Source organism: Channa argus, chromosome 2 (assembly GCF_033026475.1).
Source record: "Channa argus isolate prfri chromosome 2, Channa argus male v1.0, whole genome shotgun sequence".
Taxonomy (NCBI): Eukaryota; Metazoa; Chordata; class Actinopteri; order Anabantiformes; family Channidae; genus Channa; species Channa argus.
In genome coordinates, this window is record NC_090198.1 from 12,338,250 (window position 1) to 12,349,964 (window position 11,715).

The window sequence follows — 11,715 nt, forward strand, 5'->3', positions numbered from 1 at the left end:
TATTTTGAACAACTTACAGCTACATAGTTAGGCTGAATCTACATTTGACAGCACCACCAACGATCAGAACAAATATCTGCGCCATTAATGACTCATTGTCTTCCTCATAAAATGTATTTAACTGAAGTTTATTAATCCAAAGAGTCTACTACATTTTTTATCTCCATCACTTTTATTTCTTCATTTTACAAACCTCTTGACAGAAAATCAACACTTCTCTGCTGCATCCTGTAAATCCTAGTTACATCAAAAACCAGACCAGTTGTTAAAAAAAAGTTACTTTTTACCAATATTTAATATTTTTTTATTAGGAATCATTACTGGTTCTGGCTGATTTGACCTCATAATAACAACCTTTGTATTTATTTAAAACAAAACAGAAGGACAGTTAAATCAACAACATGCTTCCAACAGGGTAAACGTTTTTTTTAAAGTGTTTTTCAACAATGTCTGATAAAAAATACGATGTGTCTAAATGTGTGTGGTTCTCAGAGCCGTCCACGCAGAAGGAACATGAGGAAAACTGCACTCAGGAGGATGCAGAGTGTGCACACTGTGGGAATCACAATCTCTGTCACCATCTCCATGTGGCCGATCAGCGGGTCTGAAACACAAATTGAAATGTAAGTGTGTTTTTGTGGCTCTATTAATTGTCCCCGCTTTGCAAAACGGTAAAAGGCTCCCATGGACATGAAGGCTGGATCACCAGTCGGGGAAAGTGGTCTCACGGTGCCCAGACCTCCTGGAGGCCTAACAGTACTCCATATAATTATGAGAACAGAGTACAGAAGTCAGAAAGTACTGAAAGAGGCACTAAAACTATTGTACCTAAACTTCATCATGCACTGCCCAATTCTTTGGCATGCCTGCATGTTCCTGATTTTCCTTGGATTTTCTTCTAGCTGGAGGGGCAAAACAAAAAACAAAATCCTGTTAGATCAAAGAATTACAAGCTTGTAACAGAATTTTCTTTTTAGTTTTGCCCCACCTAGCTGCTCAAAGCCTACACTGATTCATTGCACTAACCTGCAGCCAGGAGCTGGTTACTGGAAGAACAAGTCTCTATGGCTTTCCTCTTCCAACTCTCCACCTGTAAAAAACAAACAAACTCCTACAGTGGAACAACATATTCATGTACACATAAACAGTATTTTAAGGGTTGAGCATGTTATTTGAGTTTACCTCTCTTTGATTGGGGAAGCCATTAGAGCTGATGATACGTTTATAGTACTGGACAGAGGCCTTGGGGTAGCGCGGCTTGTTCTTGTTCCTGAAGTCCACGTAATAGAGTCCAAATCTCTCAGAGTAGCCTTCATCCCACTCAAAGTTGTCAAGTAGAGACCAGGCTGTGTAACCCTTCACATTCACTCCATCTTTGATTGCTGTGAGTAGGGCCAGTGAAGAAAGTATCCAATAACTAAAAGTTTATAACATCAACAACGTGTTCATACTCTCTTTTGTTTAAATTGTTTTTGTGCTGATCTGTCACCTTTGAGCATTTCATTGATGTAGTCTTTGAAGTATTGCATCCTCCAGTCATCGCAGAGGTCTGTGCAGAGCATTTTCTCTGACACGCCATTTTCTGTGATGTAGATCATGGGGTTTCCATACTGAGTCTGTAAGAGAGATGTTTATTCACATTCAGACTATACACTATGCGTACAAACATTGTATGTTCATATAATTATGAAATTATATTTACGTATACAACATGTTTAATGTTGAAAGTAATATGATACATATTGTATAGTTATTTGCCACCTTGTATCAACAAAGAAATATTAACTCAAACAACGCTTGGAACATGGAAATGTTAAATTATCAACCCAAATTATATCACTTGACTTTGGACAACCGTGAGGTGCTGGTTGTTTTAGTAGTATTTGTGTTTTTTTGTACCTTGACAAAGTTCAACAGGCGTCGGAAGCCCCAGGGAACTGAATAGAGCCATTCAGACCCAGGATCAGGCCACTGTGGGTCAACCAGCTCAGCAAGGTCGCGGTCTGAAAAGTAGCTGTCTTCAAGACCTGACGGGTAATTCTTCTGGGTGATATAGCGGGATGTGAAATGCCCGAGGCCAAGGAAGTCACAGGTTCCCTTGATGTAACTCTTCTCCTGAGGTGAGAAGACGGGCAGTCGCGAAGTTCCCAGGCCCTGCTGGCCACTCTTCCGGCCTAGAGGTGAAAGTTCAATATGTTGTTTATTGAAACTATTTCAGCTTTCAAGTGTGATGTTGTGACTTTTTATTCCAACTTTTTGTGTCCTCTTAAAATGAAGCAATTTCTACAACTGACTGCTCATCACCAGCTGCATGTCATAAACCACAACCAGGCCAAAGAGTGATCCTTTTCTCATTTTGTATGATGTAGTATAAATGTCGTCCAACAATTGCTGGGTTGATTTGAGTTGGTTGCTGGACATACATTTGACATTGAAACAGTGTGGTGGAAAATGTTGTGGAAGACTATATGAACCGAAAGAAATATGAATGGATGAATTTATAATGCCCACATCACAGGTTTCTTCTAAACTGTCCTTAAAACTTAATGAGAACACTGTCTGTTATAATCTGCCAAAATCATTATTCTATACATTTCTTTTCTCCCATTTCCACAATTAAGATTTGGCAAGACTTAAGGAACTACAATTTGACTGAATAAAGTTAGGAAAACATTGTGGTCACAGTTAACAACATCTAGTTTTTAGTTCTGATGCTGTGCTGTTCACACAGTTACTGGAAATTGAACAGGTGATGTTGTAACTGATTTTTTTCCATTTTGTAACATCTAAGATATTATTTTAACAATTCAATTGAATTCAACTTTATTTATTCAGCCACTAACTCATAAAATAGTCATCTCAGAGCACTTTATACAATAAACTCAGATCTATACAGATATGTAGAGGAAACCCAACTAGAAGTTACAACAATACATTGAGCAGGTTGGTGGGACCATCAGCTGCAAACTGGAAACAGACAGCTCTAGAGCAGGGGAGAGGAGGTCTTTCAAATACGATGGAGCTTTTCCATTAAATGCTTTTTATGTAAGGAGGGTTTGTTTTGTTTTTTAATTCTATTGTAGATTTAATAGAAAGCTAAAGGAGAGAGGCTAATGAAGAAGAAATATGATCTCTCTTGCTAATTCCAGTCAGTACTCTTGTTGGAGCATCTTGGATTACAGAAGGCTTTTTAGGTAGTTACACCAAAAGTAGGGAATTACAGTAGTCCAATCTAGAAATAACAAACACATGGACTAGTTTTTCAACATCACTTTGAGACAGGATGCTGCTGTCCGTTTCAGAGATTTGTTTTATGTGTGACGAGAAGGACTCTAACAATAACTCCAAGGTTCTTCACAGTGGCACACTGGCAATCTAAAGTAACTATATGGTTCGACAGAATATTTCTTAAATTTTCAGGCCCAAATACAATTAGTCTTGTCTCAATTTAGAAGTAGGAAATTATAGGACATCCAGGCTTGAGGGTATGTTTAACAGTTCAATATTTCTCTGTGACGTACCAATGTAATCTTTCATAATCTGAGGGTAGTCTCCATGGAAGATGGGAGTAGCAAACCAGCCCATGTAGAACTGGAGATATCTTTCTGCAGCTTCAATGTCCCTCTGGTTGGTGATGTCCACTGGTTCACCCCACTCAGCTGTTAGCGAGATCCCAACCAGGCCTGGACACACGCAACAATTTATTGTTCAGCACGGTGGAAATTTATCTCAGTTCAAACACTAATAAAAGAAACAAACAAACAAAATACATAATAATATTATCACTTTACCTTTTTGTTTGCTTCGCCACTGCATGTCATATGTATGCCAAACTTTAGCATGTGCCTGTTGCATCGGAGAGATTAAATTTTAAAATCACTCCAGAACAGCCTCTACATTGGCCTTTTGATGACATTGTTTTTACAAAATTCTGAATCTTATTTAAAAAAACCAGCTGCCATGTACTAAAACTGAATTTTGGCGTGACAATTATTTGTAATGTAGTGCACAGAACAGAACCACTCTGTACACAAAGCATGACTTCTACAGTCCTACCTTGATGATATGGTGGGCAGCTTTGTAAGCTCCTCTTCCCTTTATCCTCAGTCCAGGTGCATGTTCTCCTGTTTCATATCCCTCCACAGCAATTGACTGAAAGCACCAGACAACAATCTCAAACATTGTGTATGTTCACAAAACTGTGAGCACACCATTTCCCTTCTACCTGACATACCCATGGATTGTTGAACGTGACCCAGTACTTCACTCTGTTTCCAAAGCGTTCAAAGCATAAGTTGGCAAAGTCGTTGAAGTAGTTGACCATGCTGACGTTCTGCCAGCCACCGTATTTCTCCTGTAACATCTGAGCAGTAGGAGTAGAACGCTGTATTGGTATCCAGAATGTAGCATCCAATCAGTTTAGTGAGTATATTTCTCACCTGCGGTAAGTCCCAGTGGTACAGGGTCACAATGGGTGTTATCTTATTATCCAACAGCATGTTGATCAGATCATTGTAATATTTGATTCCTTTCTCATTAATGTGTTCGTCTGAAAGAGTTAGCAACAAAGATGGATTTAGTATACTTTTTTACCCAAAGACTGATGTATGTATATTTTACTCTATAAAATGACCAAACATTGTAAAAACCTGTGTAAATGTCCCAGAATTCTGTTACAGAACCAAGAGTAGCGGTGTATCTTCACATTTAAAAAGCTGAGAATGAATGTTGCCAATTTCACATAATGAATGACTTTAAATTTAAAATGATCAATCTATTCATTATTCAACAAACTGTTTCAAACTGATTAGAATAACTAATACAATAAGAGACATTTCTAAATAACCGTCATTCCACTAATGGATGGATTACAAGATAATAGGGCTATGTGTACAGACAGGGGAATGGCCCACCACCCCTCCTACAGTATGCTTTATAGCCGGTGTTTTCAATATGGGTACTCTGCGCAATTGTGTTTATTTTTGTAAAAATATAATTTATAATTAAAAAAAATATTTTAAATCTTATTTACCATCATTATCTTTCTAAAACCTACATTCGGTGTTAGAAAGTAGGTTTGTCAGAAGGAAATTAGATATCTTGCCTTACCTTCTGTGACTTTCAAACAATAAAAGCCATTTTGCCCATTTGGCCAAGTGGCCTCCTGATCACTTTGGCCTCTGTGTCTGGGTCCAGAAGGCCCAATCGGTAATCCGTCCATGATTTCACCACAATAAACTGCTGTATACTTTTTAAAGAAAATTTTTAACGGTTAAGTATATAATTACTTTTCAGTCCGCTTGGTAAAATCCTTGGCCAGGAGATGGAGAAACGATAATGATTCAACTTCATGTCCTTCATCAAGTTAATGTCATCCTTTAAATCAAGCAACAGAAAATATTTTTTAAATCATTGCATATTGAAGTTGATGAGTCAATACAGTAAGATCCCAAGATTCAAATAATGTCAGTTGATCCACTGCACATTTGTTTTTACTTTTTTCATCGTTGTACACAGAGTAATGTAGGAGCAACAGAAAAACAGACAACAAACTTTATGAGTCTTATCTGAAGATGCCTAAACCATAGAAATGACGACAGGATGAAAATGCAGGGTAGTGTAGCCTGTGCACGTTTGCTGCACCACCGCAGTTTCAGTACTGAGTATCCATAAAAAGTAAAGTTTCGCCCTTCTTTACCACCATCCAATGTGTTTGATTGACAGAGGTTTCTGGAGCCCTGCAGGAGAGATGCACAATGGTGCACAGGATAACTGAACTGAGGTCAGGATGCATGTTTTTCTGTTCTTTGACTTTGTGGAAATCTTGCTTAGCCCAAGACAGTCAAGGCTGCCAGTTTCTTCTGTTTTTGTTTTTATGTTAAGTTAAGCTGAATGCCTCCTGACTGTAGCAAATCTGCAAACATACCACATAGGAAAATACCTAATAATCTAAAACATGTAATTTCATGTATTGTTAGCTATAAACCAAAAGCTGTAAAAGTTATAGAGCTGGAAGAAGCCAATACAGAAGTACTTAAAATTAATTTTGAAAAGATCAGCACTGTAGAGATATGTAGAGAAAAATCCTGGAAACATTCGGGTTTGAGATAAGAGATAAACGTAAAAGTTATTAAACTCAATATCTTTGGGACTAACACCAAGTAACATAATACACTGCTGGATATTTACACATGTGAGTGTCTAATTGCTTTCTGCTTGTCACCTTGAATTTGTAGTAGCCCTCACATGAGGAGTCTCCTGTGTCATTTGAGATTATTTTCCCCTTTTTGTGCACAAAGGAATCCCAGATGCTCATTCCTTTGCCATCTATGTTCCAAGCCCCTTCAGTCTGATAGGCAGAACTGCCAGCTCCCCAGGAGAAACCTTCAGAGAAAAACAAAGTCAGCCATCGAACCACTGGCTCCCAGTATATGTTCACCAAAGATTCTTAATTTTAAGCATTCTTTTACATTATTGTGTCTATTGTTTCCGTGGTCAATAATGACCTTCCAGAGTTTATTTTGATGTCTTTAGGAATCTGAGTTTTTTTATATTTATTATGTGTCCTACCAGTTGGGAATGTGCCATAGTAGAAAGACCTTCTGTCATTCTTCGTCCAGTCGAAGTCCTCACTGGCTGAAACACACAGTACGAGGGCAAGCATATGGTACATCTTCAGGATGCTCTGCTGCAGCATTGTGGTCTTTGGCTAGGAGCTCACTGTCTTCATTTACACCTACAACAATTAATTTGCCACTTTTGAAATCTGGTTTTACATATATTGTGGGTTTCAGAACAGCTACATGGCTCCATTCTAACCTGAGATAGATAAGTTGAAGATTCAGAACCTCACACTCAGGTGTCCACAGGTTTAAGTGAAATCATCCCAACTCAAACTTCAATCCTTATGATCATTTGGTAAATATGTACTGAAAAAACACAGAGCCATTGCCCAACCTTATGGATATAAATGAAAAAAGCTGTAAGGCACACTGACACAAAATGCTATCAGAGACAGAAAGTAAGCCAGCTTATCTAGCACGATCAGGATGGGAGACATGTCAAGCTGATGTTTATCTTCAAGAGATGAACAAAGATTAAAAAGTAAAATCTAGCAAAAGCTATAAAGTTGCCTGTGAGTCCTGCTGCTGAAGCCTATGCTGTCTGATTCTTTCAGCCCCGGCTGCCTCACTCAGAACCGCATATAGATGTCTGACCTGCTTCATTTGTCTCCTCTGAAAGCTGCTCCAAAATGCAGAAAACATCTGTAAGCTTCTGGACCTGGTTAATGTTCACCGGTGTCACTGGCTTGTTCACTGCCAATGTTAGAAAAACAAACAGAGTGAAGCATCCAGTAAATTTTCTGCTATTCATCAGCCCACATACAGCAACAACACCATAAGCACACACACACGCATACACATTCACTCACTCACTGAATACCGTTCCATTTGAAGTCATTGGAGTGTGAGCGTAAATGTGCTGGGGCAAACAGATCTTTTGGAAAAAAGAGGGATTTTGACACTGTAAGCAGAGTTAATGTTGATGAGCCTAGTCCATGTGCAGTATGGCCACACAACACTGTGGCATCACTGTAAATCAGAATGGACATAGTCATAGTGCAGCCATGTGCAGAGTTTAGTGAGGAAGACAAAAATACATCAACATTTTAAAATGTATGTATTTGTGTCAAGCAATGTGACAGCCTTCACATACACAGTACTCTTATACAGTATAATATAAAACTAAACAATGTATATATAAGCAAGCAATGTTTAAGCAGCATAGAATTTTTGATAAGCACGTCAGAGAGGAGTTTTAATGCAGTATTTTGAAAAATTTATTTTGTTCAACTAGAGGAAAAATTATAACAAAACAAATTATGTTGGAACAAATTGTTATAAACTATCAATGTATTGATTTAATTAACAAAATATTCAATACTGTGTCTAAAGTTGTAGAAGATGTTTTAACCATTTGGTGTTGCCAGTTGCTTAAAAATGCAGCTATTAGAGCTGTTACATTAAAGTTCATATATGTGACATGTATAAGTTTCAACTGGAGAAGCCCCACCCAATCAGGGTCATGACCTCTCTCCAGTGAATACAGTGTGCTGGAGCTGGCCTGGCACAAAGCTGAATACCATCATTATCATAAGGTGCATTGTTTACACAGCATTGTGGTAAAACCGCTGAACTGTTCAAAGCCAAAACTGTTGGCAGTGCACTCCATGCTCACATTTACATGTTAGTGTGCAGTTTATGTTTGTACACAAACTGAACACTCTGCTTGTTGTGTTTGTATATCTGCATGCACATATCTTACTTGCTGCGTGTTTCTGTATGATGCTTTGTGCTCTTCATGCTGCTGCAGTGTATGTGTTGTGGGGACAGAAGGCGAAATGAGCGTTATTGTGTGTTTAGCATATCAATGGGGTCCAGGGCCTGACGAACGTTGCAGAACCACTCTGAGCTTTCTAGTAGTTGTCGCCTCACGTCAACTCGCCGTATTTAAAGGGCTTTCTTGTGGCCTCGCAGAGCTGACATGAACATCTTTACTAAGGTCCCAGGATTAGCCCAACAAACCAGGTATGTTAAGAGCGTTGTGTGGCAGTCGGTCTCACAGAGTCAGACCCTCCCGCATAGAGGTGTCAAGGTTGGTGGGCTCCACATCCCACCTCCTGCTGGTTCTCATGCTTTGCTCTCTGTGACACCTCCCTCACCAGTTTCCCAAAATCACCTGGAGCGTGATGATGGTTGCAGGAGATATGCACACATGCATTTTATATACACGATTTGTTTTTCAACTTAAAAGACTAAAGCACAACAAAACATTATCAAACCCAATCTGGATCTGAAATTAAAATAGTAAAATGTTTACATATAGCATATAAATAACTTTAGTAATTAAGAGGCCAGGGACTTGTTGTTCATTGGCATATGTTTAAAACATTAACACAGATTGTTTATGAAGTTTATTTTTATTTGTTCCATTGTCTGTTTTAATTACTAATGGATGATATAGGGAAATAATTGCTCCTTTAAATGCTTCTATATCTACAGCAAGCTGGGGTCTGTGCTCCAACGTGCCTTCTACGGGTCCAGTGGGAGGGTGAGTCAAACAATAGAATTGTTTTGTTAAAGCACTTTTTTGCATCTACTATATTGTAGTGAGCAGTATAAAAATGGGATATAGCGTCCTTCAGGGTCAGTGTTTGCCATTTTGAGGTGCTGGTCCTGTCTCAGAGAAACAAATTTCAACAAATTTCATCCAGGCAGCAATTTCTTTGCTGCCTGGAGTGGGAGTGGGTGAAAAGGTCTTCTCAATACCTGAAGCAACGGAAATCAACAATGTTAGTAGGAAATGAAATTTAAATGTATCATGACACCCAAATGAACAGCAACAACAACCTAGATAAACCACAGTCCTCGGTTTTCATTAGAAAAAGTGATACTTTCTATTAAGTTTTGAAGGAGGAAAGAAGCTCATTGCAGAGTCAGAGGAATCAGGTTCTTTATCCTGAAAAGACCTGCTCAGGGGGGGAGGTTGGTGGCATAACTATTCCTTTAGGTCTGACACTCCTGGCTACTCTTTACAACGAACCATTGACTGCTCGTCACTCACTGTAAACCCAGGTTGCAATGCTTTACACTGACTATACGTCTGTGACCTTTGGGATGTGTCAGTCTTTCAAAAAGTACTTTTCAGGCTCTTTTTTTTCTTACCTTTTTTAATGTATTTTACAAAATACAGCTTCCCTTTCTCTTCAACGCAACAGAATTATCCACATTTTAGAAAAGGCTGTTTTCTGCAGTTATTGACATAAAAATTAAATTTAAAACTCAGTTTAATTTATTTATATATGTGGTATTTGGGCCCTCAGGTGACCCTTTTTGAGCAGAGGAACTTTGCTGGCCGACGGCTGGACCTGAGTTCTGACTGTGCCAGACTTAGCGACAAGAACTTCCCAGAGCGATGTAACTCTGTGCAGGTGGAGAGTGGAGCGTAAGTCTACACCACCACCTAAAGTAAACAGCTGGTCACTGCAAGACTCACCAAAGGTGGAAAAAAAAAAAAAAAAAGGAAAAGCACATGAAATTAGCAGCTTTTTAGCCTTCATGTGACCTTTTCTGCCGTTTACAAACGAGAAATGTGTAAATGTAGATATATTTAAAGTTGGTTGCAACAGTTTGCATCCCCTGATTTTGAAAGAGCAAAATAGTAAAAGAGTGAAATAATTTTCTTCATTAACATACTGTAATATTAAGGCACATTCAGCTAGTGCAAATGTTCCGCATTAGAAATGTATTAAAATTTATTTTGAATTAATTTGTCAAACTTTGATGCAATTGATGCAAACTTATATTCACTCCTTGACCATTTTGTTACTTCTGATGATGAACCAAACCTTTGACACTCATTTCTTAATCTCCACTTTTTAAAGATGGATCGGTTACGAGCATGAGAATTTCCGGGGCCGTCAGTATTTGTGGGACATGTTGGACCGGGGAGAGTACAACTGCTATGACAAGTGGTGTGCTCAGGTGGACCACGTCTCCTCTGTTCGTTCTGTTAAACAGGTAAAACATACAGATAACAAAAATAATTACGTACAGTAAATCAGCACAAAACCTGCAAACATAAATAATGTGTCATCCTAAATATTTGGACTGACATTTTCATAAATCTGAATTTAGAAACAGTTGTTAAATATGACTTTGCTGAAAAATTGTATGAAATGTTTGAAATCACAAAGTTTTCATAATGCTTTAGTTTATAGCTCACTATGAATTAAAAGGCTAGTTATAATTTATACCACTAAAATAAAATATTGTAAACTGTAAATGATGAACAAGAATGAGATTTGCTGTACTCCTTGAATTAAAATAATTTTGAAGTACACAATGAGTTTATACTCAGTAATAACTAAAACAAGGGTTTGGTGTAAAATTGTTCAAAGGTACTGAAAATTTGTCAACCACCAGAAAACTGCTGGAGCTCTTATTTAGTACTAACACAATGTAAACCTATCCAGAAAGGTTTTTTCCTTTAGCATATTTCTGTTATTTGTAGGACAACAACCCTCCCAGAGCTCAGCTGTTTGAGCGAGCCGGTTTCTCTGGTAAGAAGATGGAAATCCAGGATGACATCCCCAACATGATGAGCCGTTACAGCCTTAACAGAGTCGCTTCCATTCGTGTCCTTGGGGGAGCGTAAGAAGCATTTCTCATACTGTTTGCATCTGTTTCTTCTTGTATTGCTTGCCGTTAAAGTTTTGGCTGATCGATACAAGTATTAAGGCCCAATTTGTGTGGCTTTAGTCTGACTTGAGTCAGTCCCATTAAAACAGAGGATTGAGAAAAATGCAGCACCTCTGCATTTTAACCTGTTGCACAATTGCAACACAATCAGAGTAGCCACAACTGATGTTACCACTTTTGCATTTTTGACACATCTTAATCTGTGTTCACTTTGTGTTGGCAGGTGGGTGGTGTATCAGGAACCTAACTACAGAGGACCTCATTACATCCTAGAAAAGCGTGATTTCAACAACTTCTCTGACTGGGGCAGTCAGAACAGCACTGTGGGGTCCATGCGCAGAGTCCGCTTTAGCTGAACAGCAGTATTGCTCATCTATGGTCAGCATGCCTTTCCAACATCTCACAAATGAAACCTGTCAGCTTTAAACAAAATTTATTTTAGTAATAAATTACT

General features: G+C 38.4%; 2 protein-coding genes across 5 annotated transcripts; one reads left to right on the forward strand and one right to left on the reverse strand.

Moving 5' to 3' along the window:
- Nucleotides 1-247: 247 nt before the first annotated feature.
- Nucleotides 248-6,874, reverse strand: lctla (lactase-like a). Of its 4 annotated transcripts, XM_067493471.1 has the most exons (14): nucleotides 6,571-6,874; nucleotides 6,224-6,384; nucleotides 5,301-5,376; nucleotides 5,240-5,241; nucleotides 4,440-4,532; nucleotides 4,235-4,363; nucleotides 4,057-4,152; nucleotides 3,792-3,846; nucleotides 3,522-3,683; nucleotides 1,900-2,174; nucleotides 1,490-1,616; nucleotides 1,183-1,382; nucleotides 1,027-1,090; nucleotides 248-604 (listed from the first exon to the last, which is right to left on the reverse strand). In XM_067493471.1, exons 1-14 carry the CDS (start codon nucleotides 6,695-6,697, stop codon nucleotides 489-491), a joined length of 1,683 nt encoding a protein of 560 aa, XP_067349572.1. In that variant the 5' UTR covers nucleotides 6,698-6,874; the 3' UTR covers nucleotides 248-488. The 4 variants fall into 4 exon arrangements, with proteins under 4 accessions (XP_067349572.1, XP_067349563.1, XP_067349581.1 ...); XM_067493462.1 differs by lacking the exon at nucleotides 5,240-5,241 and having other exon boundaries at nucleotides 4,440-4,549; nucleotides 5,289-5,376; XM_067493480.1 differs by lacking the exons at nucleotides 1,027-1,090; nucleotides 1,183-1,382; nucleotides 4,440-4,532; ... (2 more) ...; nucleotides 6,224-6,384; nucleotides 6,571-6,874 and having other exon boundaries at nucleotides 4,235-4,339.
- A 1,615-nt stretch (nucleotides 6,875-8,489) lies between these two features.
- crybgx (crystallin beta gamma X) lies at nucleotides 8,490-11,684 on the forward strand. The gene is made up of 6 exons (XM_067495449.1): nucleotides 8,490-8,588; nucleotides 9,063-9,111; nucleotides 9,884-10,005; nucleotides 10,445-10,580; nucleotides 11,074-11,213; nucleotides 11,485-11,684. Exons 1-6 carry the CDS (start codon nucleotides 8,545-8,547, stop codon nucleotides 11,615-11,617), a joined length of 624 nt encoding a protein of 207 aa, XP_067351550.1. The 5' UTR covers nucleotides 8,490-8,544; the 3' UTR covers nucleotides 11,618-11,684.
- Nucleotides 11,685-11,715: the final 31 nt, after the last annotated feature.

Excerpts from the sequence above, each read along its gene's own strand:
- lctla (XM_067493462.1), bottom strand. The coding sequence starts at position 6,697 with ATGCTGCAGCAGAGCATCCTGAAGATGTACCATATGCTTGCCCTCGTA. Across the intron at positions 5,377-6,223 it reads AGGGCTACTACAAATTCAAG|GATGACATTAACTTGATGAA; the intron begins GTGACAAGCAGA and ends CTTGATTTAAAG. Across the intron at positions 1,383-1,489 it reads CATCAATGAAATGCTCAAAG|CAATCAAAGATGGAGTGAAT; the intron begins GTGACAGATCAG and ends CCCTACTCACAG.
- crybgx (XM_067495449.1), top strand. The coding sequence starts at position 8,545 with ATGAACATCTTTACTAAGGTCCCAGGATTAGCCCAACAAACCAG. Across the intron at positions 8,589-9,062 it reads GGATTAGCCCAACAAACCAG|CAAGCTGGGGTCTGTGCTCC; the intron begins GTATGTTAAGAG and ends CTATATCTACAG. Across the intron at positions 9,112-9,883 it reads TCTACGGGTCCAGTGGGAGG|GTGACCCTTTTTGAGCAGAG; the intron begins GTGAGTCAAACA and ends TTGGGCCCTCAG.